This window comes from Oncorhynchus gorbuscha, linkage group LG10, assembly GCF_021184085.1.
Source record: "Oncorhynchus gorbuscha isolate QuinsamMale2020 ecotype Even-year linkage group LG10, OgorEven_v1.0, whole genome shotgun sequence".
Classification (NCBI taxonomy): Eukaryota; Metazoa; Chordata; class Actinopteri; order Salmoniformes; family Salmonidae; genus Oncorhynchus; species Oncorhynchus gorbuscha.
Genome location: NC_060182.1, coordinates 299,667 through 327,134, shown reverse-complemented (window position 1 = coordinate 327,134; position 27,468 = coordinate 299,667). Strand labels below are relative to the sequence as shown.

At 46.0% G+C, this 27,468-nt stretch overlaps 1 protein-coding gene across 3 annotated transcripts in view; it reads right to left on the bottom strand.

Annotated features, from left to right (window-relative positions):
• tnnt2a (troponin T type 2a (cardiac)) overlaps nt 1-27,468 on the bottom strand; it is a 34,367-nt gene that overhangs the window by 2,513 nt on the left and 4,386 nt on the right. For 2 of the 3 annotated variants that reach the window (XR_006840856.1, XM_046364724.1), the window contains exons 4-9: nt 13,594-13,647; nt 8,443-8,556; nt 7,112-7,136; nt 964-1,027; nt 694-810; nt 177-254 (exon numbers count right to left, since the gene is read on the bottom strand). Coding sequence is in view for 2 of the 3 variants with exons in the window: in XM_046364724.1 (XP_046220680.1) it covers nt 177-254; nt 694-810; nt 964-1,027; nt 7,112-7,136; nt 8,443-8,556; nt 13,594-13,647 (452 nt within the window). In the remaining variant the exon portion in view is untranslated. The remainder of the gene's footprint in view (nt 1-176; nt 255-693; nt 811-963; nt 1,028-7,111; nt 7,137-8,442; nt 8,557-13,593; nt 13,648-27,468) is intronic. The other variant, XM_046364725.1, reaches the window with a different exon arrangement.

Below are 27,468 nucleotides of genomic sequence, written 5' to 3'. Positions count from 1 at the left end.
GAGAGAGAGAGAGAGAGAGAGAGAGAGAGAGAGAGAGAGAGAGAGAGAGAGAGAGAGAGAGAAGAGTGAGACAGAAAGAGACAGAGAGAGAGAGAGAGAGAGAGATCACCCATAAAAAGCTGCTAGTCAGGTTCAATACCTGATACACAGTGTCACTGAGACTCTCTCTCTCTTACCTCCAACCTCTTCTGTCGTTCTTTCTCTCGTTCACTGCGGATCCTTTGCTGCTCTGATCGTTCAGAACGCCGCTTCTCCTAGAGAGAATATCCAGATCCCTAACTTTAGGAATAACATGAGTGTAGTGTACAATGTTCTCTAAAAGTAAATACTAGCTAGTTTGAGGGACAAGATTCAGAGGGGCTAATTTGACTGTCAGAAGTCTGGGGAGGAGCTAGTTTGACTGACAAGTCAGGGGATGGGCTAGTTATGAGTGACAGGGGGCTAATTTGAGTAACAGGGGTCTGGGGCGGGGCTAGTTTGAGTGATAGGGTCTGTGAGGGGGAGGGGCTGGTTTGAGTGACAGGGTTCTGGGAGGGGAAGGGGCTAATTTGAGTGGCAGGTGTCTGGGACAGTGCTAGTTTGAGTGACGGGACTGGGAGGGGCAAGTTTTAGTGACAGGAGTCTGGGAGGGACTAGTTTGAGTGACGGGACTGGGAGGGGCTAGTTTGAGTGACATGTGTCTGTGCCACTCACAATCCTGTCTGTGAGGTTGATGAGCTCCTCCTCCTCCTTCTTCCTGCTTTCAAAGTGAACCTCGATCAGTGTCTGCAGCTCATTCAGGTCCTTCTCCATGCGCTTCCTGTGGATGTCCTGCAGAAATAAAAACAATTAAGGTCCTTCTCCATACACTTCCTGTGGATGTCCTGCAGAAATAAAAACAATTAAGATCCTTCTCCATACACCTCCTGTGGATGTCCTGCAGAGATGATAACAGCAGTATAGTATATCCAGTCACATACTTACATCAAAATCTACCTTCTCTCCATCTGGGATCTTAGGTGGGATGAGGTTGGGCATTATGAACGGCCTGAGAGAGAGAGAGAGAGAGAGAGAGAGAGAGAGAGAGAGAGAGAGAGAGAGAGAGAGAGAGAGAGAAATATCATCAACTTTAACTACAGGAAACGGAGGGCCGAACATGCCCCCATTTACGTCGACATGGCTGTTGTGGTGCAGGTCGAGAGCTTCAAATTCCACAGTGTCCACATCACTAAGGATCTATCATGGTCCAAACACACCAACACAGTCGTCAAGATGGCACGACAACGCCTCAGGAGGTAAAAAAAATATCTCAAAACGTTCTACAGCTTCAGCATCGAGACCAGCTTGACTGCCTGGCAAATCAAAATCAAAGTTTATTTGTCACGTGCGCCAAATACAACAGGTGTAGTGAAATGCTTACTTACAGGCTCTAACCAATGGTGCGGGGGAAAAAAGTATGCGTGTGTGTGTGTGTGTGTGTGTGTGTGTGTGTGTGTGTGTGTGTGTGTGTGTGTGTGTGTGTGTGTGTGTGTGTGTGTGTGTGTGTGTGTGTGTGTGTGTGTGTGTGTGTGTGTGTGTGTGTGTGTGTGTGTGTGTGTGTGTGTGTGTGTGTGTGTGTGTGTGTGTGTGTGTGTGTGTGTGTGTGTGTGTGTGTGTGTGTGTGTGTGTGTGTGTGTGTGTGTGTGTGTGTGTGTAAAATAAATAAAACAACCGTAAAAAGACATTTGAAAACAGAGCAGCAAGGCATACCTGTTAGTCAGGCTTGTTGAGGTAGTATGTACATGTAGGTATCGGAACATTTATTGAGTAAATGAATGTCTTCTGAGTGCCACCATGTGAAGATCATCAAAGGTAAGGGATTCGTTTTATTTCTAATTCTGAGTTTTGTAACGGTTCTGCTTGGCTGGTTACTGTTTGTAATAATTTGTCAACTGGGCTATGTTCTGGGCTAGGTATGTTCTGGGCTAGGTATGTTCTGGGCTAGGTATGTTCTGGGCTAGGTATGTTCTGGGCTAGGTATGTTCTGGGCTAGGTATGTTCTGGGCTAGGTATGTTCTGGGCTAGGTATGTTCTGGGCTAGGTATGTTCTGGGCTAGGTATGTTCTGGGCTCGGTATGTTCTGGGCTAGGTATGTTCTGGGCTAGGTATGTTCTGGGCTAGGTATGTTCTGGGCTAGGTATGTTCTGGGCTAGGTATGTTCTGGGCTAGGTATGTTCTGGGCTAGGTATGCATTTTATTAATCTGACACCGTGGTTGGATTAACAAGAAGTTAATCTTTAAACCTATGTAAAATATATTTTGTTTTCTGAATTTTTATAATTAGCATTTCTGTTTTTGAATTTGGCGCTCTGCAATCTCACTGGATGTTGGCCAGATGGGACGCTAGCGTCCCACATACCCTAGAGAGGTTAATGGAGTCAGCAGAAGCAGCTGCCAACCCCCTTCCATCGATGGAGGAACGTGTCCTCCAACGGCGATGGATCAGATGATGGAGAGAATGGACCGATGGGAGAGGAGTGGTCCTCTCTTCACCTCTGGTTCCTCCGACGAGTCCACCTTCTCCTCCCTCCGCATCCGGCTCCGGCGCACTTCGTCTTGCACTCCTGAGGGAGTATGATGGAGCGACGGCTGGGTGCCAGGGTTTTTTGTTCCAACACGAGCTGTACCTGGCTACCGTGGGACCAACTCCCTCGGTGGAGGAGAGTGTGAGTATCCTCGCCTCCTGCCTAACGGGCCGTGCTCTGGAGTGGGCCAACGCGGTCTGAAATGGCCCAGACTCGGCGAAGGAGCACTACCCAGAATTCATGCGTCGCTTTCGTGCCGTATTTGACCACCCTCCAGAGAGCAGGTGAGCGACTATTCCATTTTAGGCAGGAGAAGAGGAGTGCACAGGAACCCTGAATATGCCGATTTGGCTATCGCTTTCTGTAAGAAGAGGGTGACTAAATTACCACCTCATCGAAAGGGGGATTGTGCAATAAATCTCCAGGTAAACGCTGCGCTTCCCAGGAGTCAAGTGTACCCATTGCCACAGGAGGAGACGTTGGCTATGGAGACATACGTCACGGAATCTCTGGGACAGGGGTCATTCATTTCACCCGTCTCCTCAAGTTTCTTTTTTGTGAAGAAAAATGAGGGAGGTCTGTGTCTGTGCATTGATTAAAGAGGTCTAAATTCCATCACGGTGGGGTTTAGTTACCCGTAACCTTTCATCTAAGGTGGTGGAATCCTTTCACGGAGCACGGTTTTTCACAAAACTGAACCTCAGGAGCGCATATAATCTGGTGCGTATTTGGGATGGAGACGAGTGGAGAACCTCGTCATGCCATATACATACAGTGGGGAGAACAAGTATTTGATACACTGCTGATTTTGCAGGTTTTCCCACTTACAAAGCATGTAGAGGTCTGTCATTTGTCATTTTTATCATAGGTACACTTCAACTGTGAGAGACGGAATCTAAAACAAAAATCCAGAAAATCACATGGTATGATTTTTAAGTAAATCATTTGCATTTTATTGCATGACATAAGTATTTGATCACCTACCAAACAGTAAGAATTCCGGCTCTCACAGACCTGTTAGTTTTTTTTTAAGAAGCCCTCCTGTTCTCCACTCATTACCTGTATAAAAGATACCTGCCACACACTCAAACAGACTCCAACCTCTCCACAATGGCCAAGACCAGAGAGCTGTGTAAGGACATCAGGGATAAATTGTAGACCTGCACAAGGCTGGGATGGGCTACAGGACAATAGGCAAGCAGCTTGGTGAGAAGGCAACAACTGTTGCCGCAATTATTAGAAAATGGAAGAAGTTCAAGATGACGGTCAATCACCCTCGGTCTGGGGCTCCATGCAAGATCTCACCCCGTGGGGCATCAATGATCATGAGGAAGGTGAGGGATCAGCCCAGAACTACATGGCATGACCTGGTCAATGACCTGAAGAGAGCTGGGACCACAGTCTCAAAGAAAACCATTAGTAACACATTACGCCGTCATGGATTAAAATCCTGCAGCGCACGCAAAGTCACCCTGCTCAAGCCAGCGCATGTCCAGGCCCATCTGAAGTTTGCCAATGACCATCTGGATGATCCAGAGGAGGAATGGGAGAAGGTCATGTGGTCTGATGAGACAAAAATAGAGCTTTTTGGACAAAATTCCACTCGCCGTGTTTGGAGGAAGAAGAACGATGAGTACAACCCCAGGAACACCATCCCAACCGTGAAGCATTGAGGTAGAAACAACATTCTTTGGGGATGCTTTTCTGCAAAGGGGACAGGACGACTGCACCATACTGAGGGGAGGATGGATGTGGCCATGTATCGCGAAATCTTGGCCAACAACCTCCTTCCCTCAGTAACAGCATTGAAGATGGGTTGTGACTGGCTCTTCCAGCATGACAACGACCCAAAACACACAGCCAGGGCAACTAAGGAGTGGCTCCGTAAGAAGCATCTCAAGGTCCTAGAGTTGCCTAGCCAGTCTCCAGACCTGAACCCAATAGAAAATCTTTGGAGGGAGCTGAAAGTCTGTATTGCCCAGTGACAGCCCCAAAACCTGAAGGATCTGGAGAAGGTCTGTATGGAGGAGTGGGTCAAAATCCCTGCTGCAGTGTGTGTAAACCTGGTCAAGAACTACAGGAAACGTGTGATCTCTGTAATTGCAAACAAAGGTTTCTGTACCAAATATTAAGTTCTGCTTTTCTGATGTATCAAATACTTATGTCATGCAATAAAATGCAAATTAATTACTTAAAAATCATACAATGTGAATTTCTGGATTTTTAGATTCCGTCTCTCACAGTTGAAGTGTACCTATGATAAAAATTACAGACCTATACATGCTTTGTAAGTAGGAAAACCTGCAAAATCGGCAGTGTATCAAATACTTGTTCTCCCCTCTCTATATATATAGCCATGTTATTTTATACTCCCTGTATAGAGCCATGTTATTTCTACTTCCTGTATAATATATATATATGACATACATTTAATGAATACATATATACCAAAATATATATATATATAGTGGATGGCTGCAAACTTTCTACTATCGGACAATATAGCCATGTTATTTTCTACTTAATGGTTGTCCCTGTATATATATACATATAGCCATGTTATTTTCTACTCCCTGTAGTTATATATATATGGCCATGTTATTTTCTACTTCTAGGTTAGACTATGCAATGCTCTATTTTATATATAGCACTAAATAAACTTCAGTTAGTATATATATATAGAATATATAGAATAAATATATATATATTATATATATACACACAGTGGGGAAAAAAGTATTTAGTCAGCCACCAATTGTGCAAGTTCTCCCACTTAAAAAGATGAGAGAGGCCTGTAATTTTCATCATAGGTACACTTCAACTATGACAGACAAAATGAGAAAAAGAAATCCAGAAAATCACATTGTAGGTATTTTTTTTAAATTTATTTGCAAATTATGGTGGAAAATAAGTATTTGGTCACCTACAAACAATCATGATTTCTGGCTCTCACAGACCTGTAACTTCTTCTTTGAGAGGCTCCTCTGTCCTCCACTCATTACCTGTATTAATGGCACCTGTTTGAACTTGTTATCAGTATAAAATACATCTGTCCACAACCTCAAACAGTCACACTCCAAACTCCACTATGGCCAAGACCAAAGAGCTGTCAAAGGACATCAGAAACAAAAATGTAGACCTGCACCAGGCTGGGAAGACTGAATCTGCAATAGGTAAGCAGCTTGGTTTGAAGAAATCAACTGTGGGAGCAATTATTATGAAATGGAAGACATACAAGACCACTGATAATCTCCCTCGATCTGGGGCTCCACGCAAGATCTCACCCCATGGGGTCAAAATGATCACAAGAACGGTGAGCAAAAATCCCAGAACCACACGGGGGGACCTAGTGAATGACCTGCAGAGAGCTGGGACCAAAGTAACAAAGCCTACCATCAGTAACACACTACGCCGCCAGGGACTCAAATCCTGCAGTGCCAGACGTGTCCCCCTCCTTAAGCCAGTACATGTCCAGGCCCGTCTGAAGTTTGCTAGAGAGCATTTGGATGATCCAGAAGAAGATTGGGAGAATGTCATATGGTCAGATGAAACCAAAATATAACTTTTTGGTAAAAGCTCAACTCGTCGTGTTTGGAGGACAAAGAATGCTGAGTTGCATCTAAAGAACACCATACCTACTGTGAAGCATGGGGGTGGAAACATCATGCATCATGCTTTGGGCCAGCATCATGCTTAGGGCCAGCAACACAATTAGACCCAACCAAATTACAAGAAAGCAAAAAGACAACTATTTGACACACTGGAAAGAATCAACAAAAAACAGAGCAAATTGGAACGCTATCTGGCCTTAAACAGAGAGTACACAGTGGCAGAATACTTGACCACTGTCACTGACCCAAAATTGAGAAAAGCGTTGAGTATGTATAGACTCAGTGAGCATAGCCTTGCTATCGAGAGAGGTCTCCTTAGGCAGACCTGGCTCTCAAGAGAAGGCAGTATATGTGCCCACTGTACACACAATGAGGTGGAAACTGAGCTTCACTTCCTAACCTCCTGCCAAATAATGACCATATTAGAGATACATATTTCCCACAGATCACACAGACCCATAAATAATTTGAAAAGAAATCCAGCACTGATAAACTCCCATATGTGTTAGCAGAAATACCACAGTGTGCAATCACAGCAGCAAGTTTGTGGTCCGTTGCCATGAGAAAAGGGCAACCAGTGGAGCACAAACATTGTAAATACCACCCATATTTATCTGTTCATTTATCTTCCCTCACTATTCATACTACAACTATTTGCACATTGCTAAAACACTGCACATAGCTGACAATATAACACTTGAAATGTCTTTCTTTTTTAAACCTTTTTGAGTGCAATGTTTACTGTTTTTTTTGTTACATTTGTTTCTTCTCAATTTTGTTCATTGTTTATTTCACTAAATATATGTTTCCCGTGCCGATAAATCCCAATTGAATTGGGAGAGAAAGAGAGAGAGAGATAGAGAATAAGAATGGACAACAACAACTCCCAGCATGGTTTCCATATTCTAATCCAATCTAACCTTCCATACACATTCATTAACATGTTGGAGGACTTACTTGAATTTAGGTTTGGCCTCCTCCTCTGTGGATGACGAGAGAGAGAGAGAGAGAGAGAGAGAGAGAGAGAGAGAGAGAGAGAGAGAGAGAGAGAGAGAGAGAGAGAGAGAGAGAGAGAGAGAGAGAGAAAATAGTCATTAGAGATGTCCAAGTGAGAGAGACAGACAGACGGACCCAGTCACATACTGTAGGAATGAATGGGGTAACGTCATCGATGGGTGTTTCCATTTTGAGTGACGTCCAAAATGATTGGCACCCTTGACAAAGATGAGCAAAAAAAAGTAAAAAGCTGTGCCCAAAACACCCGTTTCAATCCAATGGCGTTTAGCCAGCGTTTAACTCCATGTGTTACATTGGTTGGATGACATGAAAATAGAGCTCTTTGGCCATTCATACCAGTGGTGGTTTTGGCGTCAAAATAAGGATGCATAAAAGCAGAAAAGGACCCCATCCCTAATATAAAATATGGGGGTCGATCTTTGATGTTATGGGGCTTTTTGCTTCCACAGGTTAAGGTCAACGGCATCATGAACTTTATCCAGTACCAGGACATTTTTGCCAACAAACCTCGTTGCCTCTGCCAGTAGGCTCAAACTTGGCCGCAAGTGGATCTTCCAGCAATAAACTAAAGCAGACATCGAAATCCACATAGTGTTTCCTCCAATGCCAAATATTTCAGAAAAAGGCAATTAGCTCAAAGCAGTAACGCCAGGGTAGTGGGTTCGATTTAGAATTGCACAATGACTGTAAGATATAAATGGCATATATTATTATTATTTAATTGCAAGGTGAGATATTTTTGAAAACAGGGATGTCAATCATTGCAGCCCCTACCTTTAAAAAAATAATAATTAAATAGTTGTTGAACAAAATCTCTTTCCATGAAAAATTATTTTAGTGTGAAATCATTTATTTTCCCTTTTTTGTGTACAACAACACCTCAGTATTTGTGTTATTTATTTCATAGTCTTTTTTTGTGTACAACAACACCTCAGTATTTGTGTTATTTATCTCATAGTCTTTTTTGTGTACAACAACACCTCAGTATTTGTGTTATTTATTTCATAGTCTTTTTTTGTGTACAACAACACCTCAGTATTTGTGTTATTTATCTCATAGTCTTTTTTGTTCATCTTTATCAATGGTGGCAGTAATTTTGGACCCCACCTTATATAAACAGTCTATGATTGAACCGCATCCCTCAAAGCCGGCCTCGCTGTTGGTTTAGCGTTCACCACCAGTGAACATTTAGCGTTCACCACCGGTGCTAACTATACCTGGGCAACAGCCACGGGACTTGGGTATGCAAAACGAGCTTGCCAATTATTTACCTTCTCCTTCCTCTGCCCCCTCCCCTTCATCTGCATGCTCCTCCTCTCCCTCCTCTGCCCCCTCCCCTTCATCTGCATGCTCCTCCTCTCCCTCCTGTGGCTCTTCCCCTGCATCTGGAAAAGAAAAAGAACACTGATAAAGACAAGAGGTGTGTGTGTCTGTGCACGTGTGTGGTAGGGTAATGTTATATATATATTCTGCTGAGGTAGGTTGTAGTATGGTTATGTTATATACATTGAATTCTGAAAGTATTCAGACCCCTTGACGTTTTCCACATTTTGTTACGTTACAGCCTTATTTAAAATGGAGCAAATCATTTTCCCCTCATAAATCTACACACAATACCTCAGAATGAAAAAGAAAAAACTTTTGTTTTGAAAACATTTTTTAAAAAATATAACATTTACATAAGTTTTCAGACCCTTTACTCTGTGCTTTTTTTTCAGTGATTACAGCCTCGAGTCATTTTGCGTATGACGCTACAAGCTTGGCACACCTGTATTTGGGGAGTTTCTCACATTCTTCTCTGCAGAACCTCTCAAGCTCTGTCAGGTTGGATGGGGAGCATTGCTGCACAGCTAGTTTCAGATCTCTCCAGAGATGTTAGATTGGGTTCAAGTCCAGGCTCTGGCTGGGCCACTCAAGGACATTCAGAGTCTTGTCCCAAAGCCACTCCTGCGTTGACTTGGCTGTGTGCTTATTGTCATTGTCCTGTTGGAAGGTGAACCTTTCACCTCAGTCTAGTCCTGAGTGCTCTGGAGCAGGTTTTCATCAAGAATCTCTCTGTACTTTCCTCTGTTCTTCTTTCCCTCGATCCTGACTACTCTCCCAGTCCCTGGCGCTGAAAAACATCCCCACAGCATGATGCTGCCCCCACCATGCTCCACCGTAAGGATGATGCCAGGTTTCCTCCAGACACATGGCATTCAGGCCATTTCATCTTGGTTTCATCAGACCAGAGAATCTTGTTTCTCAGGTTCTCCCATCTCCACAGAGGATCTCTGGACCTCTGTCAGAGTGACCATCGAGTTCTTGGCCACTTCCCTGACCAAGCCCCTTCTCTGCCGATTGCTCAGTTTGGCCAGGAGGTCAGCTCTAGGAACAGTCTTGGAGGTTCCAAACTTCTTCCATTTAAGAATTTAACTTTAATTCACCTTTATTTAACCAGGTAGATCTGTTGAGAACAAGTTCTCATTTACAACTGAGACCTGGCCAAGATAAAGCAGTGCGACACAAACACAGAGTTACACATAGACAAACGTACAGTCAATAACACAAAAGAAAAGTAGAAAGATCTATGTACAGTGTGTGCAAATGTAGAAGAGTAGGGAGGTAAGGCAATAAATAGGCCATGGAGGCAAAAATAATTACAATTTAGCATTAATACTGGAGTGATGGATGTGCAGATGATGATGTGCAAGTAGAGATACTGGGGTGCAAAAGAGCAAGAGTGTAAGTAATAATATGGGGATGAGGTAGTTGGGTGTGCTATTTACAGATTGGCTGTGTACAGGTAAGCTGCTCTGACAGCTGATGCTTAAAGTTAGAGAGGGAGATATGAGACTCCAGCTTCAGTGATGTTTGCAATGCGTTCCAGTCATTGGCAGCAGAGAACTGGAAGGAAAGGCGGCCAAAGGAGGTGTTGGCTTTGGAGATGACCAGTAAAATATACCTGCTGGAGCGCGTGTAATTGCTGGGTGTTGCTATGGTGACCAGTGAGCTAAGATAAGGCGGGCCTTTACCTAAAAAAGACTTATAGATGACCTGGAGCCAGTGGGTTTGTCGACGGATATGTAGGGAGGACCAGCCAACGAGAGCATAGAGGTCGCAGTGGTGGGTTGTATGTGGGGCTTTGGTGATAAAACCGATGGCACTGTGATAGACTACATCCAGTTTGCTGACTAGAGTGTTGATGGGAGAATGATGGAGGCGACTGTGTTCTTGGGGACCTTCAATTCTACATAAATGTTTTGGTACCCTTCCCCAGATCTGTGCCTCAACACGATCCTGCTCGGAGCTCTAAGGACAATTTCTTCAACCTCATGGCTTTGTTTTTGCTCTGACATGCACTGTCAACTGTGGGGCCTTATATACACAGGTGTGTGCCTTCCCAAATCATGTCAAATCAATTGAATTTACCACAGGTTGGACTCCAATAAAGTTGAAGAAACATCTCAAGGATGATCAATGGAAACAGGAAGCACCTGAGCTCAATTTTTATAGCAAAGGGTCTGAATACTTATGTAAATAAGGTATTTCTGTATAAAACATTTATACTTTTGCAAACATTTTGAACAACCTGTTTATGCTTTGTAATTATGAGTTATTGTGTGTAGATTGATAAGGAAAAATGCATATTTAATCAATTTTAGAATAAGGCCACAAAATGTGGAAAGATTCAATGGTTTGGAATCCCTCCAGAATGCACTGCATATTCTACTGTGGTAGGTTCTAGTAGGGTTGTGTTATATATATATATATATATATATATATATATATATATATATATATATATATATATATATATATATATATATATATATATATATATATATGAGGTAGGGTCTATATATATATATATTATGCTGAGGTAGGGTCTGGTAGGGTTATATTATATATATATATTATGCTGAGGTAGGGTCTGGTAGGGTTATATTATATATATATTATACTGAGGTAGGGTCTGGGAGGGTTATATTATATATATATATTATACTGAGGTAGGGTCTGGTAGGGTTATATTATATATATATTATACTGAGGTAGGGTCTGGGAGGGTTATATTAGATATATATATTATGCTGAGGTAGGGTCTGGTAGGGTTATATTATATATATATATATTATGCTGAGGTAGGGTCTGGTAGGGTTATATTATATATATATTATGCTGAGGTAGGGTCTGGTAGGGTTATATTATATATATATATTATGCTGAGGTAGGGTCTGGTAGGGTTATATTATATATATATATTATGCTGAGGTAGGGTCTGGTAGGGTTATATTATATATATATATTATGCTGAGGTAGGGTCTGGTAGGGTTATATTATATATATATATTATGCTGAGGTAGGGTCTGGTAGGGTTATATTATTATATATATATATATTAGGGTTATATTATATATATATTATGCTGAGGTAGGGTCTGGTAGGGTTTATATATATATATATATTATGCTGAGGTAGGTCTGGGAGGGTCTGAGGTAGGGTCTAGGGTTATATTATATATATATTATGCTGAGGTAGGGTCTGGTAGGGTCTAGGGTTAGGGTCTGGTAGGGTTATATATATATATATTATACTGAGGTAGGGTCTGGTAGGGTTATATATATATATATATTATACTGAGGTATATTATATATATATATATATATTATGCTGAGGTAGGGTCTGGTAGGGTTATATTATATATATATTATACTGAGGTAGGGTCTGGTAGGGTTATATTATATATATATATTATGCTGTAGGTAGGGTCTGGTAGTAGGGTTATATTATATATATATTATACTGAGGTAGGGTCTGGTAGGGTTATATTATATATATATTATACTGAGGTAGGGTCTGGTAGGGTTATATTATATATATATATATTATGCTGAGGTAGGGTCTGGTAGGGTTATATTATATATATATTATGCTGAGGTAGGGTCTGGTAGGGTTATATTATATATATATTATGCTGAGGTAGGGTCTGGTAGGGTTATATTATATATATATTATATGCTGAGGTAGGGTCTGGTAGGGTTATATTATATATATATTATACTGAGGTAGGGTCTGGTAGGGTTATATTATATATATATTATGCTGAGGTAGGGTCTGGTAGGGTTATATTATATATATATTATTATGCTGAGGGTCTGGGAGGGTTATATTATATATATATATTATACTGAGGTAGGGTCTGGTAGGGTAGGGTCTGGTAGGGTTATATTATATATATATTATACTGAGGTAGGGTCTGGTAGGGTTATATTAGATATATATATATATATTATACTGAGGTAGGGTCTGGTAGGGTTATATTATATATATATATTATGCTGAGGTAGGGTCTGGTAGGGTTATATTATATATATATTATACTGAGGTAGGGTCTGGTAGGGTTATATTATATATATATTATACTGAGGTAGGGTCTGGTAGGGTTATATTATATATATATTATGCTGAGGTAGGGTCTGGTAGGGTTATATTAGATATATATATATATATTATACTGAGGTAGGGTCTGGTAGGGTTATATTATATATATATATTATACTGAGGTAGGGTCTGGTAGGGTTATATTAGATATATATATTATGCTGAGGTAGGGTCTGGTAGGGTTATATTATATATATATATATATTATGCTGAGGTAGGGTCTGGTAGGGTTATATTATATATATATATTATACTGAGGTAGGGTCTGGTAGGGTTATATTAGATATATATATTATGCTGAGGTAGGGTCTGGTAGGGTTATATTATATATATATATATACTGAGGTAGGGTCTGGTAGGGTTATAGGGTTATATATATATATATTATGCTGAGGTAGGGTCTGGTAGGGTTATATTATATATATATATTATGCTGAGGTAGGGTCTGGTAGGGTTATATATATATATATATTATACTGAGGTAGGGTCTGGGAGGATTATATTATATATATTATGCTGAGGTAGGGTCTGGTAGGGTTATATTAGATATATATATTATGCTGAGGTAGGGTCTGGTAGGGTTATATTAGTTATATATATATATTATACTGAGGTAGGGTCTGGTAGGGTTAGGGTCTGGTAGGGTTATATTATATATATATTATCTGAGGTAGGGTCTGAGGGTATATATATATATCATGCTGAGGGGTAGGTCTGGTAGGGTTATTATATATTATATATATATTATCTGAGGTAGGGTCTTATATTATATATATATATAGGTAGGGTCTGGGTTATATTATATATATATTAGGGTTATATTATATATATATTATGCTGAGGTAGGGTCTGGGAGGGTTATATTATATATATATATATTATGCTGAGGTAGGGTCTGGTAGGGGTTATGTTGTATTTCTATGTAGGTTAATGTTCTATTTTTAGATACTAGTAGTGCTACGCTCTCTTTCATAAGCCCCTCCCACATGACTTCTGACCTGGCTCCTCGTTGGTCTCCTCTTCCTCCTCTATGGCTGGCTCTTCTTCTTCCTCTAGGACACATAAAGTGATAGAGTGATAGACAGGCAGAAAAGCCTATCTCGTCCCCTTCTCCATAAGGTGTGCACTTGTTTACTTCAAGACATTGGATTGGTGTAAAGTTATGGCGGAAACTACATCTTCACCAATCCAAAGCTTTTAAATCCTTGAGTAGGAGGGAACGAGTGCACACTTGTAGGGAGAATGGGATAAGAAGAGCATCAGAATCAGTAGAAAAGTAGAACTGATCTCATTTGAAACCATATTGTCCATACCCCTTTCCTGCAGTTGAATGACCAGATCGGCCTCATGGGTGGAATGTTAATAATATTCATAATTTCATAATTATCTGAAATTCCGGTGTTTAATGTCAAACGTTTTTTTTTGTATTTCAGTCTTCTGTGATGTATATCAAGTGTAATACTGGGATGCAAACTCCAAATTGATTATATTTAAACTCTATGTCTGACATGGTATGGATGTCTTCTTTTTTGAAGCTCATAACCATGTGTGTGAGGTGTATACTTTTGGTTCAAAGTAGATTTGTTTAAGAGAACCAAGAAACCCCCTGTGTGCTCCTGATTGAGCCCACTGCAACCAACATTTACAGATAGCTCTACCATGACCTGTTCTATCAAGTTCTATAATTTTCGACAAATTTCAGTTTGTGACAAAACAATTAATGTTTTTTTTGGTAGAGAATCACAATCTTAACCTCTGTGAAATATTCAATTTCTTCAGAAAGTATTCATACTTACTCCACATTGTTTTTTTTACATCCTGCATTCAAAATAGATTAAATAGACCCTCTCACCCATCTACACACAACACCCCAAAATGACAAAGTGAAAAGATGTTTTTTAACCCTAACCCTAACCCTAACCCTAACCCTAACCCTAACCATAACCCTAACCCTAGCTATGTAGCTAGCTACGATCAAACAAATCAAACCGTTGTACTGTAATGAAATGAAATGAAAATGTGATACTACCTGTGGAGCGAAGCGGAATGCGACTGGGTTGTTGAGTTCTATTCGGAAGACGTTGGCTAGCTGTTGGCTAGCTAGCAGTGTCTCCTACGTTAAGGACGACAAATAGCTGGCTAGCTAACCTCGGTAAATTAAGATAATCACTCTAAGACTACACACTCTAAACTACACAATTATCTTGAATATGAAGACAGCAAAGACAACTATGTAGCTAGCTAACACTACACTAATCAAGTCGTTCAGTTGAGTGTAATAGTTTCTACAGTGCTGCTATACGGTAGACGGTGGACGTTTGCTAGCTGGCTAGTTGCTTGGGCAGATAGCAGTGTAGCCTACGTTAGGACGACGAAATACGATAATTACGCAATTATCTTTGATACAGAGACGGCTATGTAGCTAGCTATAACAATAACGAGACTATATACAGGGGGTCCCGATACAGAGTCAACATGAGGGAGCACCGGTTATTTGAGGTAGTATGTAAATGTAGAGTTATTAAAGTGACTGTGCACAGATGACAACAGAGAGTAGCAGTGGTGTAAAGAGGGGGTGGGGGGGGACATGGCAAATAGTCTGGGTAGCCATTTGACTAGATGATCAGGAGTCTTATGCCTTGGGGGGGTAGAAGCTGTTTAGAAGCTTCTTGGACCTAGACTTGGCGCTCCGGTACCGCTTGTTGTGTGGTAGCAGAGAGAACACTCTATGACTTGGGTGGCTGGAGTGTTTGAGAATTTTTACGGCCTTCCTCTGACACTGCCTGGTATAGAGGTCCTGGATGGCAGGAGGCTTGACCCCGGTGATGTACCGGGCCATTTGCACTACCCTCTGTAGTGCCTTGCGGTCGGAGGCCAAGCAGTTGCCATACCAGGCAGCCATACCAGGCAGAAACCAGTCAGGATTCTCTCGATGGTGCAACTGTAGAATCTTTTGAGGATCTGAGGCCGCATGCCAAATATTTTCAGTCTCCTGAGGGAGAACAGGTTTTCTCATGCCCACTTCACGACTGTCTTGGTGTGCTTGCACCATGTTAGTTTGTTGATGATGTGGACACCAAGGAACTTGAAGCTCTCAACCTGCTCCACTGAAGCCCCGTCGATGAAAATGGGGGTGTGCTCGGTCCTCTTTTTCCTGTAGTCCACAATCATCTCCTTTATCTTGTTCATGTTGAGGGAGAGGTTGTTGTCCTGGCACCACAAGGCCAGGTCACTGACCTCCTCCCTATAAGCTGTCTCGTCATTGTCGGTGATCAGGCCTACCACCATTGTGTCATCGGCAAATTGAATGATAGTGTTGGAGTTGTGCCTGGCCGTGCAGTCATGAGTGAAGAAGGAATACAGGAGGGAACTGAGCACGCACCCCTGAGGGGCCCCTGTGTTGAGGATCAGTGTGGCGGATGTGTTGTTACCTACCCTTACCACCTGGGGGCGGCCCGTCAGGAAGTCCAGGATCCAGTTGCAGAGAGAGGTGTTTAGTCCCAGGGTCCTTAGCTTTGTGATGAGCTTTGAGGGTATTATGATGTTGAACGCAGAGCTGTAGTCAATAAATAGCATTCTCACATAGGTGTTCCTTTTGTCCAGGTGGGAATGGGCAGTGTGGAGTGCAATGGAGATTGCATCATCTGTGGATCTGTATGCAAATTGGAGTGGGTCTCGGGTTTCTGGGACGATGGTGTTGATGTGAGCCATTACCAGCCTTTCAAATCACTTCATGGCTACAGACGTGAGTGCAACGGGTCAGTAGTCATTTAGGCAGGTTACCTTCGGGTTCTTGGGCACAGCGACAATGGTGGTCTGCTTAAAACATGTTGGTATTACAGACTCGGACAGGGAGAGGTTGAAAATGTCAGTGAAGACGCTTGCCAGTTGGTCAGCGCATGTTCTCAGTACACGTCCTGGTAATCCGTCTGGCCCTGCGACCTTGTGAATGTTGATCTTTTTAAAGGTCTTACTCACATCGGCTGTGGAGAGCGTGATCACACGGTCTTCCGGAACAGCTGATGCTCTCATGCTTGTTTCAGTGTTATTTGCCTCGAAGCGAGCATAGAAGTAGTTTGGCTCGTCTGGTAGGCTCGTGTCACTGGGCAGCTCTCGGCTGTGCTTCCCTTTGTAATCTGTAATGGTTTACAAGTCCTGCCACATCCAGCGAGCATCAGAGCCAGTGTAGTGCGATTCAATCTTAGTCCTGTATTGATGCTTTGTCTGTTTGATGGTTCATTGGAGGGCATAGCAGGGTTTCTTATAGGCTTCAGGTTTACAGTTCCGCTCCTTGAAAGCAGCAGTTCTAGCCTTTAGCTCAGTGCGGATGCTGCCTGTAATCCATGGCTTCTGGTTGGGGTATGTACATACGGTCACTGTGGGGACGACGTCATCGATGCACTTATTGATGAAGCCAATGACTGATGTAGTGTACTCTTACATATTCCAGTCTGTGCTAGCAAAATAGTCCTGTAGCTTAGCATCTGCTTCCTCTGAACACTTTTTTATTGATCTAGTCACTGGTGCTTTCTTCTTAAATGTTTGCTTGTAAGCAGGAATCAGGATAGAATTACAGTCAGATTTGCCAAATGGAGGGCAAGGGAGAGCTTTGTATGCGTCCGTGTGTGTGGAGTATAGGTGGTCCAGAGTTATTTTTCTTCTGGTTGCACATTTAACATGCTGATAGAAATTTGGTAAAAAGGATTTAAGTTTCCCTGTATTAAATTCCCCAGCTACTAGGAGCACCACATCTGCGTGAGCGTTTTCTTGTTTGCTTATGGCGGAATACAGCTCATTCAATGCTGTCTTAGTGCCAGCCTCTGACTGTGGTGGTATGTAAACAGCTACAAAGAGTACAAATTAAAAGTCTCTTGGTAGGTAGTGTGGTCTACAGCTTATCATGAGATACTCTACCTCAGGCAATCAATAGCTTGAGACTTCCTTAGATATCATGCACCAGCTGTTGTTTACAAAAATACAAAGACCGCTGCCCCTTGTCTTACCAGATGCCGCTGTTCTATCCTTCCCGATACATCATATAACCAACCAGCTGTATGTTGATGTTGTCGTCATTCAGCCACAACTCCGTGAAGCATAAGATGTTACAGTTTTTAATGTCCCGTTGGTAGTTTAATCTTCTGTGTAACTTGTCAATTATTGTCCAAAGATTGCACGTTTGCTAGCAGAATGGAGGGAAATGGGGGTTAATTTGATTGCCTATGAATTCTCAGAAGGCAGCCCGACCTGCGGCCACTCTTTCTCCGTCTCCTCTTCACGGGGATCAGGGAAGCAGTGTATCCTTCGCGTCGGGCTTGTCAGAGTCGTTAGAGTCATGAAGGAAAAAGAGGATTCTGCTAGTCCGTGGTGAGTAATCACAGTCCTGATGTCTTGAAGCTATTTTCGATCATAAAAGACGGTAGCGTGAACATTATGTACAAAATAAGTAAAAAAATCAGTTACAAACAATGCAAATAAACAAATGAAAAACACAATCGGCTGGGGGCACGTAAAACGTCTACCATCTAATTCAGGCTCCATTTTACACATCTTGCTCCTACCGTCCTATAGGCAGAAACTCAAACAGGATGTACCTGTGACTAGAACTATTCAATGCTGGTCTGACCAATCGGATAATACATTGCCACTGATGCAGCCCGCTTCCAAGGACTCCGGGCTGCCCCTCTCCTTCTTCGTGGCCGACGTGAACGTGTTAACCCTCTTAAGGCTGCTGGCCCAGACAGCATCCCCAACCCCGTCCACAGAGTTTGCTCAGACCAGCTGGCTGGTGTATTTACGGACATATTCAATCGCTCCCTATCCCAGTCTGCTGTCTAAATGACTAAAAGACTTCTCAGCTTTTTATTTTGAATACATTTTTAAAGTATTGAGTGTAGATCAGTGACAAAACATCTACGTTTAGGGGGACTGAATAGTTTCTGAAGGCAATGTATTTCCAATAACCACAGATGTTTGAAGCTGGTGTACAAAACAGAAAGTTCACAGACGCCAGCGCCAAACTTAAGGGCAGGAAGCATAAAAAGAGAGCTCATGGAACTGATAGACTTCAATGAGAACCTCAATCTATGTGAATTTTGTCTGGTTTCCCATAAAGCAACATACTGGACCTTTAAAGTGTGTGTGCCAGTAGATACCACGGTAGAGGCTCAGCCAGAGAGAGCTGGAGAGACAGACATGACAGAAGGAGGTGGCTGAGCTGGAGAGACAGACATGACAGATAGGAGGTGGCTGAGCTGGAGAGACAGACATGACAGATAGGAGGTGGCTGAGCTGGAGAGACAGACATGACAGAAGGAGGTGGCTGAGCTGGAGAGACAGACATGACAGAAGGAGGTGGCTGAGCTGGAGAGACAGACATGACAGATAGGAGGTGGCTGAGCTGGAGAGACAGACATGACAGATAGGAGGTGGCTGAGCTGGAGAGACAGACATGACAGATAGGAGGTGGCTGAGCTGGAGAGACAGACATGACAGATAGGAGGTGGCTGAGCTGGAGAGACAGACATGACAGATAGGAGGTGGCTGAGCTGGAGAGACAGACATGACAGAAGGAGGTGGCTGAGCTGGAGAGACAGACATGACAGATAGGAGGTGGCTGAGCTGGAGAGACAGACATGACAGAAGGAGGTGGCTGAGCTGGAGAGACAGACATGACAGAAGGAGGTGGCTGAGCTGGAGAGACAGACATGACAGATAGGAGGTGGCTGAGCTGGAGAGACAGACATGACAGAAGGAGGTGGCTGAGCTGGAGAGACAGACATGACAGATAGGAGGTGGCTGAGCTGGAGAGACAGACATGACAGAAGGAGGTGGCTGAGCTGGAGAGACAGACATGACAGATAGGAGGTGGCTGAGCTGAGAGACAGACATGACAGATAGGAGGTGGCTGAGCTGGAGAGACAGACATGACAGAAGGAGGTGGCTGAGCTGGAGAGACAGACATGACAGAAGGAGGTGGCTGAGCTGGAGAGACAGACATGACAGATAGGAGGTGGCTGAGCTGGAGAGACAGACATGACAGATAGGAGGTGGCTGAGCTGGAGAGACAGACATGACAGAAGGAGGTGGCTGAGCTGGAGAGACAGACATGACAGATAGGAGGTGGCTGAGCTGGAGAGACAGACATGACAGATAGGAGGTGGCTGAGCTGGAGAGACAGACATGACAGATAGGAGGTGGCTGAGCTGGAGAGACAGACATGACAGATAGGAGGTGGCTGAGCTGGAGAGACAGACATGACAGATAGGAGGTGGCTGAGCTGGAGAGACAGACATGACAGATAGGAGGTGGCTGAGCTGGAGAGACAGACATGACAGAAGGAGGTGGCTGAGCTGGAGAGACAGACATGACAGATAGGAGGTGGCTGAGCTGGAGAGACAGACATGACAGAAGGAGGTGGCTGAGCTGGAGAGACAGACATGACAGAAGGAGGTGGCTGAGCTGGAGAGACAGACATGACAGATAGGAGGTGGCTGAGCTGGAGAGACAGACATGACAGAAGGAGGTGGCTGAGCTGGAGAGACAGACATGACAGATAGGAGGTGGCTGAGCTGGAGAGACAGACATGACAGAAGGAGGTGGCTGAGCTGGAGAGACAGACATGACAGATAGGAGGTGGCTGAGCTGAGAGACAGACATGACAGATAGGAGGTGGCTGAGCTGGAGAGACAGACATGACAGAAGGAGGTGGCTGAGCTGGAGAGACAGACATGACAGAAGGAGGTGGCTGAGCTGGAGAGACAGACATGACAGATAGGAGGTGGCTGAGCTGGAGAGACAGACATGACAGAAGGAGGTGGCTGAGCTGGAGAGACAGACATGACAGATAGGAGGTGGCTGAGCTGGAGAGACAGACATGACAGAAGGAGGTGGCTGAGCTGGAGAGACAGACATGACAGAAGGAGGTGGCTGAGCTGGAGAGACAGACATGACAGAAGGAGGTGGCTGAGCTGGAGAGACAGACATGACAGATAGGAGGTGGCTGAGCTGGAGAGACAGACATGACAGATAGGAGGTGGCTGAGCTGGAGAGACAGACATGACAGAAGGAGGTGGCTGAGCTGGAGAGACAGACATGACAGATAGGAGGTGGCTGAGCTGGAGAGACAGACATGACAGAAGGAGGTGGCTGAGCTGGAGAGACAGACATGACAGATAGGAGGTGGCTGAGCTGGAGAGACAGACATGACAGAAGGAGGTGGCTGAGCTGGAGAGACAGACATGACAGAAGGAGGTGGCTGAGCTGGAGAGACAGACATGACAGAAGGAGGTGGCTGAGCTGGAGAGACAGACATGACAGAAGGAGGTGGCTGAGCTGGAGAGACAGACATGACAGATAGGAGGTGGCTGAGCTGGAGAGACAGACATGACAGATAGGAGGTGGCTGAGCTGGAGAGACAGACATGACAGAAGGAGGTGGCTGAGCTGGAGAGACAGACATGACAGATAGGAGGTGGCTGAGCTGGAGAGACAGACATGACAGATAGGAGGTGGCTGAGCTGGAGAGACAGACATGACAGATAGGAGGTGGCTGAGCTGGAGAGACAGACATGACAGATAGGAGGTGGCTGAGCTGGAGAGACAGACATGACAGATAGGAGGTGGCTGAGCTGGAGAGACAGACATGACAGATAGGAGGTGGCTGAGCTGGAGAGACAGACATGACAGAAGGAGGTGGCTGAGCTGGAGAGACAGACATGACAGATAGGAGGTGGCTGAGCTGGAGAGACAGACATGACAGAAGGAGGTGGCTGAGCTGGAGAGACAGACATGACAGAAGGAGGTGGCTGAGCTGGAGAGACAGACATGACAGATAGGAGGTGGCTGAGCTGGAGAGACAGACATGACAGAAGGAGGTGGCTGAGCTGGAGAGACAGACATGACAGATAGGAGGTGGCTGAGCTGGAGAGACAGACATGACAGAAGGAGGTGGCTGAGCTGGAGAGACAGACATGACAGATAGGAGGTGGCTGAGCTGAGAGACAGACATGACAGATAGGAGGTGGCTGAGCTGGAGAGACAGACATGACAGAAGGAGGTGGCTGAGCTGGAGAGACAGACATGACAGAAGGAGGTGGCTGAGCTGGAGAGACAGACATGACAGATAGGAGGTGGCTGAGCTGGAGAGACAGACATGACAGAAGGAGGTGGCTGAGCTGGAGAGACAGACATGACAGATAGGAGGTGGCTGAGCTGGAGAGACAGACATGACAGAAGGAGGTGGCTGAGCTGGAGAGACAGACATGACAGAAGGAGGTGGCTGAGCTGGAGAGACAGACATGACAGAAGGAGGTGGCTGAGCTGGAGAGACAGACATGACAGATAGGAGGTGGCTGAGCTGGAGAGACAGACATGACAGATAGGAGGTGGCTGAGCTGGAGAGACAGACATGACAGATAGGAGGTGGCTGAGCTGGAGAGACAGACATGACAGATAGGAGGTGGCTGAGCTGGAGAGACAGACATGACAGAAGGAGGTGGCTGAGCTGGAGAGACAGACATGACAGATAGGAGGTGGCTGAGCTGGAGAGACAGACATGACAGAAGGAGGTGGCTGAGCTGGAGAGACAGACATGACAGATAGGAGGTGGCTGAGCTGGAGAGACAGACATGACAGAAGGAGGTGGCTGAGCTGGAGAGACAGACATGACAGAAGGAGGTGGCTGAGCTGGAGAGACAGACATGACAGATAGGAGGTGGCTGAGCTGGAGAGACAGACATGACAGAAGGAGGTGGCTGAGCTGGAGAGACAGACATGACAGAAGGAGGTGGCTGAGCTGGAGAGACAGACATGACAGAAGGAGGTGGCTGAGCTGGAGAGACAGACATGACAGATAGGAGGTGGCTGAGCTGGAGAGACAGACATGACAGAAGGAGGTGGCTGAGCTGGAGAGACAGACATGACAGATAGGAGGTGGCTGAGCTGGAGAGACAGACATGACAGATAGGAGGTGGCTGAGCTGGAGAGACAGACATGACAGAAGGAGGTGGCTGAGCTGGAGAGACAGACATGACAGATAGGAGGTGGCTGAGCTGGAGAGACAGACATGACAGATAGGAGGTGGCTGAGCTGGAGAGACAGACATGACAGATAGGAGGTGGCTGAGCTGGAGAGACAGACATGACAGATAGGAGGTGGCTGAGCTGGAGAGACAGACATGACAGATAGGAGGTGGCTGAGCTGGAGAGACAGACATGACAGATAGGAGGTGGCTGAGCTGGAGAGACAGACATGACAGAAGGAGGTGGCTGAGCTGGAGAGACAGACATGACAGATAGGAGGTGGCTGAGCTGGAGAGACAGACATGACAGATAGGAGGTGGCTGAGCTGGAGAGACAGACATGACAGAAGGAGGTGGCTGAGCTGGAGAGACAGACATGACAGAAGGAGGTGGCTGAGCTGGAGAGACAGACATGACAGAAGGAGGTGGCTGAGCTGGAGAGACAGACATGACAGAAGGAGGTGGCTGAGCTGGAGAGACAGACATGACAGAAGGAGGTGGCTGAGCTGGAGAGACAGACATGACAGATAGGAGGTGGCTGAGCTGGAGAGACAGACATGACAGAAGGAGGAGGCTGAGCTGGAGAGACAGACATGACAGAAGGAGGTGGCTGAGCTGGAGAGACAGACATGACAGAAGGAGGTGGCTGAGCTGGAGAGACAGACATGACAGAAGGAGGTGGCTGAGCTGGAGAGACAGACATGACAGATAGGAGGTGGCTGAGCTGGAGAGACAGACATGACAGAAGGAGGAGGCTGAGCTGGAGAGACAGACATGACAGATAGGAGGTGGCTGAGCTGGAGAGACAGACATGACAGAAGGAGGTGGCTGAGCTGGAGAGACAGACATGACAGATAGGAGGTGGCTGAGCTGAGAGACAGACATGACAGAAGGAGGTGGCTGAGCTGGAGAGACAGACATGACAGAAGGAGGTGGCTGAGCTGGAGAGACAGACATGACAGAAGGAGGAGGCTGAGCTGGAGAGACAGACATGACAGATAGGAGGTGGCTGAGCTGGAGAGACAGACATGACAGATAGGAGGTGGCTGAGCTGGAGAGACAGACATGACAGATAGGAGGTGGCTGAGCTGGAGAGACAGACATGACAGAAGGAGGTGGCTGAGCTGGAGAGACAGACATGACAGATAGGAGGTGGCTGAGCTGAGAGACAGACATGACAGATAGGAGGTGGCTGAGCTGGAGAGACAGACATGACAGAAGGAGGTGGCTGAGCTGGAGAGACAGACATGACAGAAGGAGGTGGCTGAGCTGAGAGACAGACATGACAGAAGGAGGTGGCTGAGCTGGAGAGACAGACATGACAGATAGGAGGTGGCTGAGCTGAGAGACAGACATGACAGAAGGAGGTGGCTGAGCTGGAGAGACAGACATGACAGATAGGAGGTGGCTGAGCTGGAGAGACAGACATGACAGAAGGAGGTGGCTGAGCTGGAGAGACAGACATGACAGATAGGAGGTGGCTGAGCTGAGAGACAGACATGACAGAAGGAGGTGGCTGAGCTGGAGAGACAGACATGACAGAAGGAGGTGGCTGAGCTGGAGAGACAGACATGACAGATAGGAGGTGGCTGAGCTGAGAGACAGACATGACAGAAGGAGGTGGCTGAGCTGGAGAGACAGACATGACAGAAGGAGGTGGCTGAGCTGGAGAGACAGACATGACAGAAGGAGGTGGCTGAGCTGGAGAGACAGACATGACAGATAGGAGGTGGCTGAGCTGGAGAGACAGACATGACAGATAGGAGGTGGCTGAGCTGGAGAGACAGACATGACAGATAGGAGGTGGCTGAGCTGGAGAGACAGACATGACAGATAGGAGGTGGCTGAGCTGGAGAGACAGACATGACAGAAGGAGGTGGCTGAGCTGGAGAGACAGACATGACAGATAGGAGGTGGCTGAGCTGGAGAGACAGACATGACAGAAGGAGGTGGCTGAGCTGGAGAGACAGACATGACAGATAGGAGGTGGCTGAGCTGGAGAGACAGACATGACAGAAGGAGGTGGCTGAGCTGGAGAGACAGACATGACAGAAGGAGGTGGCTGAGCTGGAGAGACAGACATGACAGATAGGAGGTGGCTGAGCTGGAGAGACAGACATGACAGAAGGAGGTGGCTGAGCTGGAGAGACAGACATGACAGAAGGAGGTGGCTGAGCTGGAGAGACAGACATGACAGAAGGAGGTGGCTGAGCTGGAGAGACAGACATGACAGATAGGAGGTGGCTGAGCTGGAGAGACAGACATGACAGAAGGAGGTGGCTGAGCTGGAGAGACAGACATGACAGATAGGAGGTGGCTGAGCTGGAGAGACAGACATGACAGATAGGAGGTGGCTGAGCTGGAGAGACAGACATGACAGAAGGAGGTGGCTGAGCTGGAGAGACAGACATGACAGATAGGAGGTGGCTGAGCTGGAGAGACAGACATGACAGATAGGAGGTGGCTGAGCTGGAGAGACAGACATGACAGATAGGAGGTGGCTGAGCTGGAGAGACAGACATGACAGATAGGAGGTGGCTGAGCTGGAGAGACAGACATGACAGATAGGAGGTGGCTGAGCTGGAGAGACAGACATGACAGATAGGAGGTGGCTGAGCTGGAGAGACAGACATGACAGAAGGAGGTGGCTGAGCTGGAGAGACAGACATGACAGATAGGAGGTGGCTGAGCTGGAGAGACAGACATGACAGATAGGAGGTGGCTGAGCTGGAGAGACAGACATGACAGAAGGAGGTGGCTGAGCTGGAGAGACAGACATGACAGAAGGAGGTGGCTGAGCTGGAGAGACAGACATGACAGAAGGAGGTGGCTGAGCTGGAGAGACAGACATGACAGAAGGAGGTGGCTGAGCTGGAGAGACAGACATGACAGAAGGAGGTGGCTGAGCTGGAGAGACAGACATGACAGATAGGAGGTGGCTGAGCTGGAGAGACAGACATGACAGAAGGAGGAGGCTGAGCTGGAGAGACAGACATGACAGAAGGAGGTGGCTGAGCTGGAGAGACAGACATGACAGAAGGAGGTGGCTGAGCTGGAGAGACAGACATGACAGAAGGAGGTGGCTGAGCTGGAGAGACAGACATGACAGATAGGAGGTGGCTGAGCTGGAGAGACAGACATGACAGAAGGAGGAGGCTGAGCTGGAGAGACAGACATGACAGATAGGAGGTGGCTGAGCTGGAGAGACAGACATGACAGAAGGAGGTGGCTGAGCTGGAGAGACAGACATGACAGATAGGAGGTGGCTGAGCTGAGAGACAGACATGACAGAAGGAGGTGGCTGAGCTGGAGAGACAGACATGACAGAAGGAGGTGGCTGAGCTGGAGAGACAGACATGACAGAAGGAGGAGGCTGAGCTGGAGAGACAGACATGACAGATAGGAGGTGGCTGAGCTGGAGAGACAGACATGACAGATAGGAGGTGGCTGAGCTGGAGAGACAGACATGACAGATAGGAGGTGGCTGAGCTGGAGAGACAGACATGACAGAAGGAGGTGGCTGAGCTGGAGAGACAGACATGACAGATAGGAGGTGGCTGAGCTGAGAGACAGACATGACAGATAGGAGGTGGCTGAGCTGGAGAGACAGACATGACAGAAGGAGGTGGCTGAGCTGGAGAGACAGACATGACAGAAGGAGGTGCTGAGCTGAGAGACAGACATGACAGAAGGAGGTGGCTGAGCTGGAGAGACAGACATGACAGATAGGAGGTGGCTGAGCTGAGAGACAGACATGACAGAAGGAGGTGGCTGAGCTGGAGAGACAGACATGACAGATAGGAGGTGGCTGAGCTGGAGAGACAGACATGACAGAAGGAGGTGGCTGAGCTGGAGAGACAGACATGACAGATAGGAGGTGGCTGAGCTGAGAGACAGACATGACAGAAGGAGGTGGCTGAGCTGGAGAGACAGACATGACAGAAGGAGGTGGCTGAGCTGGAGAGACAGACATGACAGATAGGAGGTGGCTGAGCTGAGAGACAGACATGACAGAAGGAGGTGGCTGAGCTGGAGAGACAGACATGACAGAAGGAGGTGGCTGAGCTGGAGAGACAGACATGACAGAAGGAGGTGGCTGAGCTGGAGAGACAGACATGACAGAAGGAGGTGGCTGAGCTGGAGAGACAGACATGACAGATAGGAGGTGGCTGAGCTGAGAGACAGACATGACAGAAGGAGGTGGCTGAGCTGGAGAGACAGACATGACAGATAGGAGGTGGCTGAGCTGGAGAGACAGACATGACAGAAGGAGGTGGCTGAGCTGGAGAGACAGACATGACAGAAGGAGGTGGCTGAGCTGGAGAGACAGACATGACAGAAGGAGGTGGCTGAGCTGGAGAGACAGACATGACAGATAGGAGGTGGCTGAGCTGGAGAGACAGACATGACAGAAGGAGGTGGCTGAGCTGGAGAGACAGACATGACAGAAGGAGGTGGCTGAGCTGGGGAAACAGACATGACAGAAGGAGGTGGCTGAGCTGAAGAAACAGACATGACAGAAGGAGGTGGCTGAGCTGGAGAGACAGACATGACAGAAGGAGGTGGCTGAGCTAGAGAGACAGACATGACAGAAGGAGGTGGCTGAGCTGGAGAAACAGACATGACAGAAGGAGGTGGCTGAGCTGGAGAAACAGACATGACAGAAGGAGGTGGCTGAGCTGGAGAGACAGACATGACAGAAGGAGGTGGCTGAGCTGGAGAGACAGACATGACAGAAGGAGGTGGCTGAGCTGGAGAAACAGACATGACAGAAGGAGGTGGCTGAGCTGGAGAGACAGACATGACAGAAGGAGGTGGCTGAGCTGGAGAGACAGACATGACAGAAGGAGGTGGCT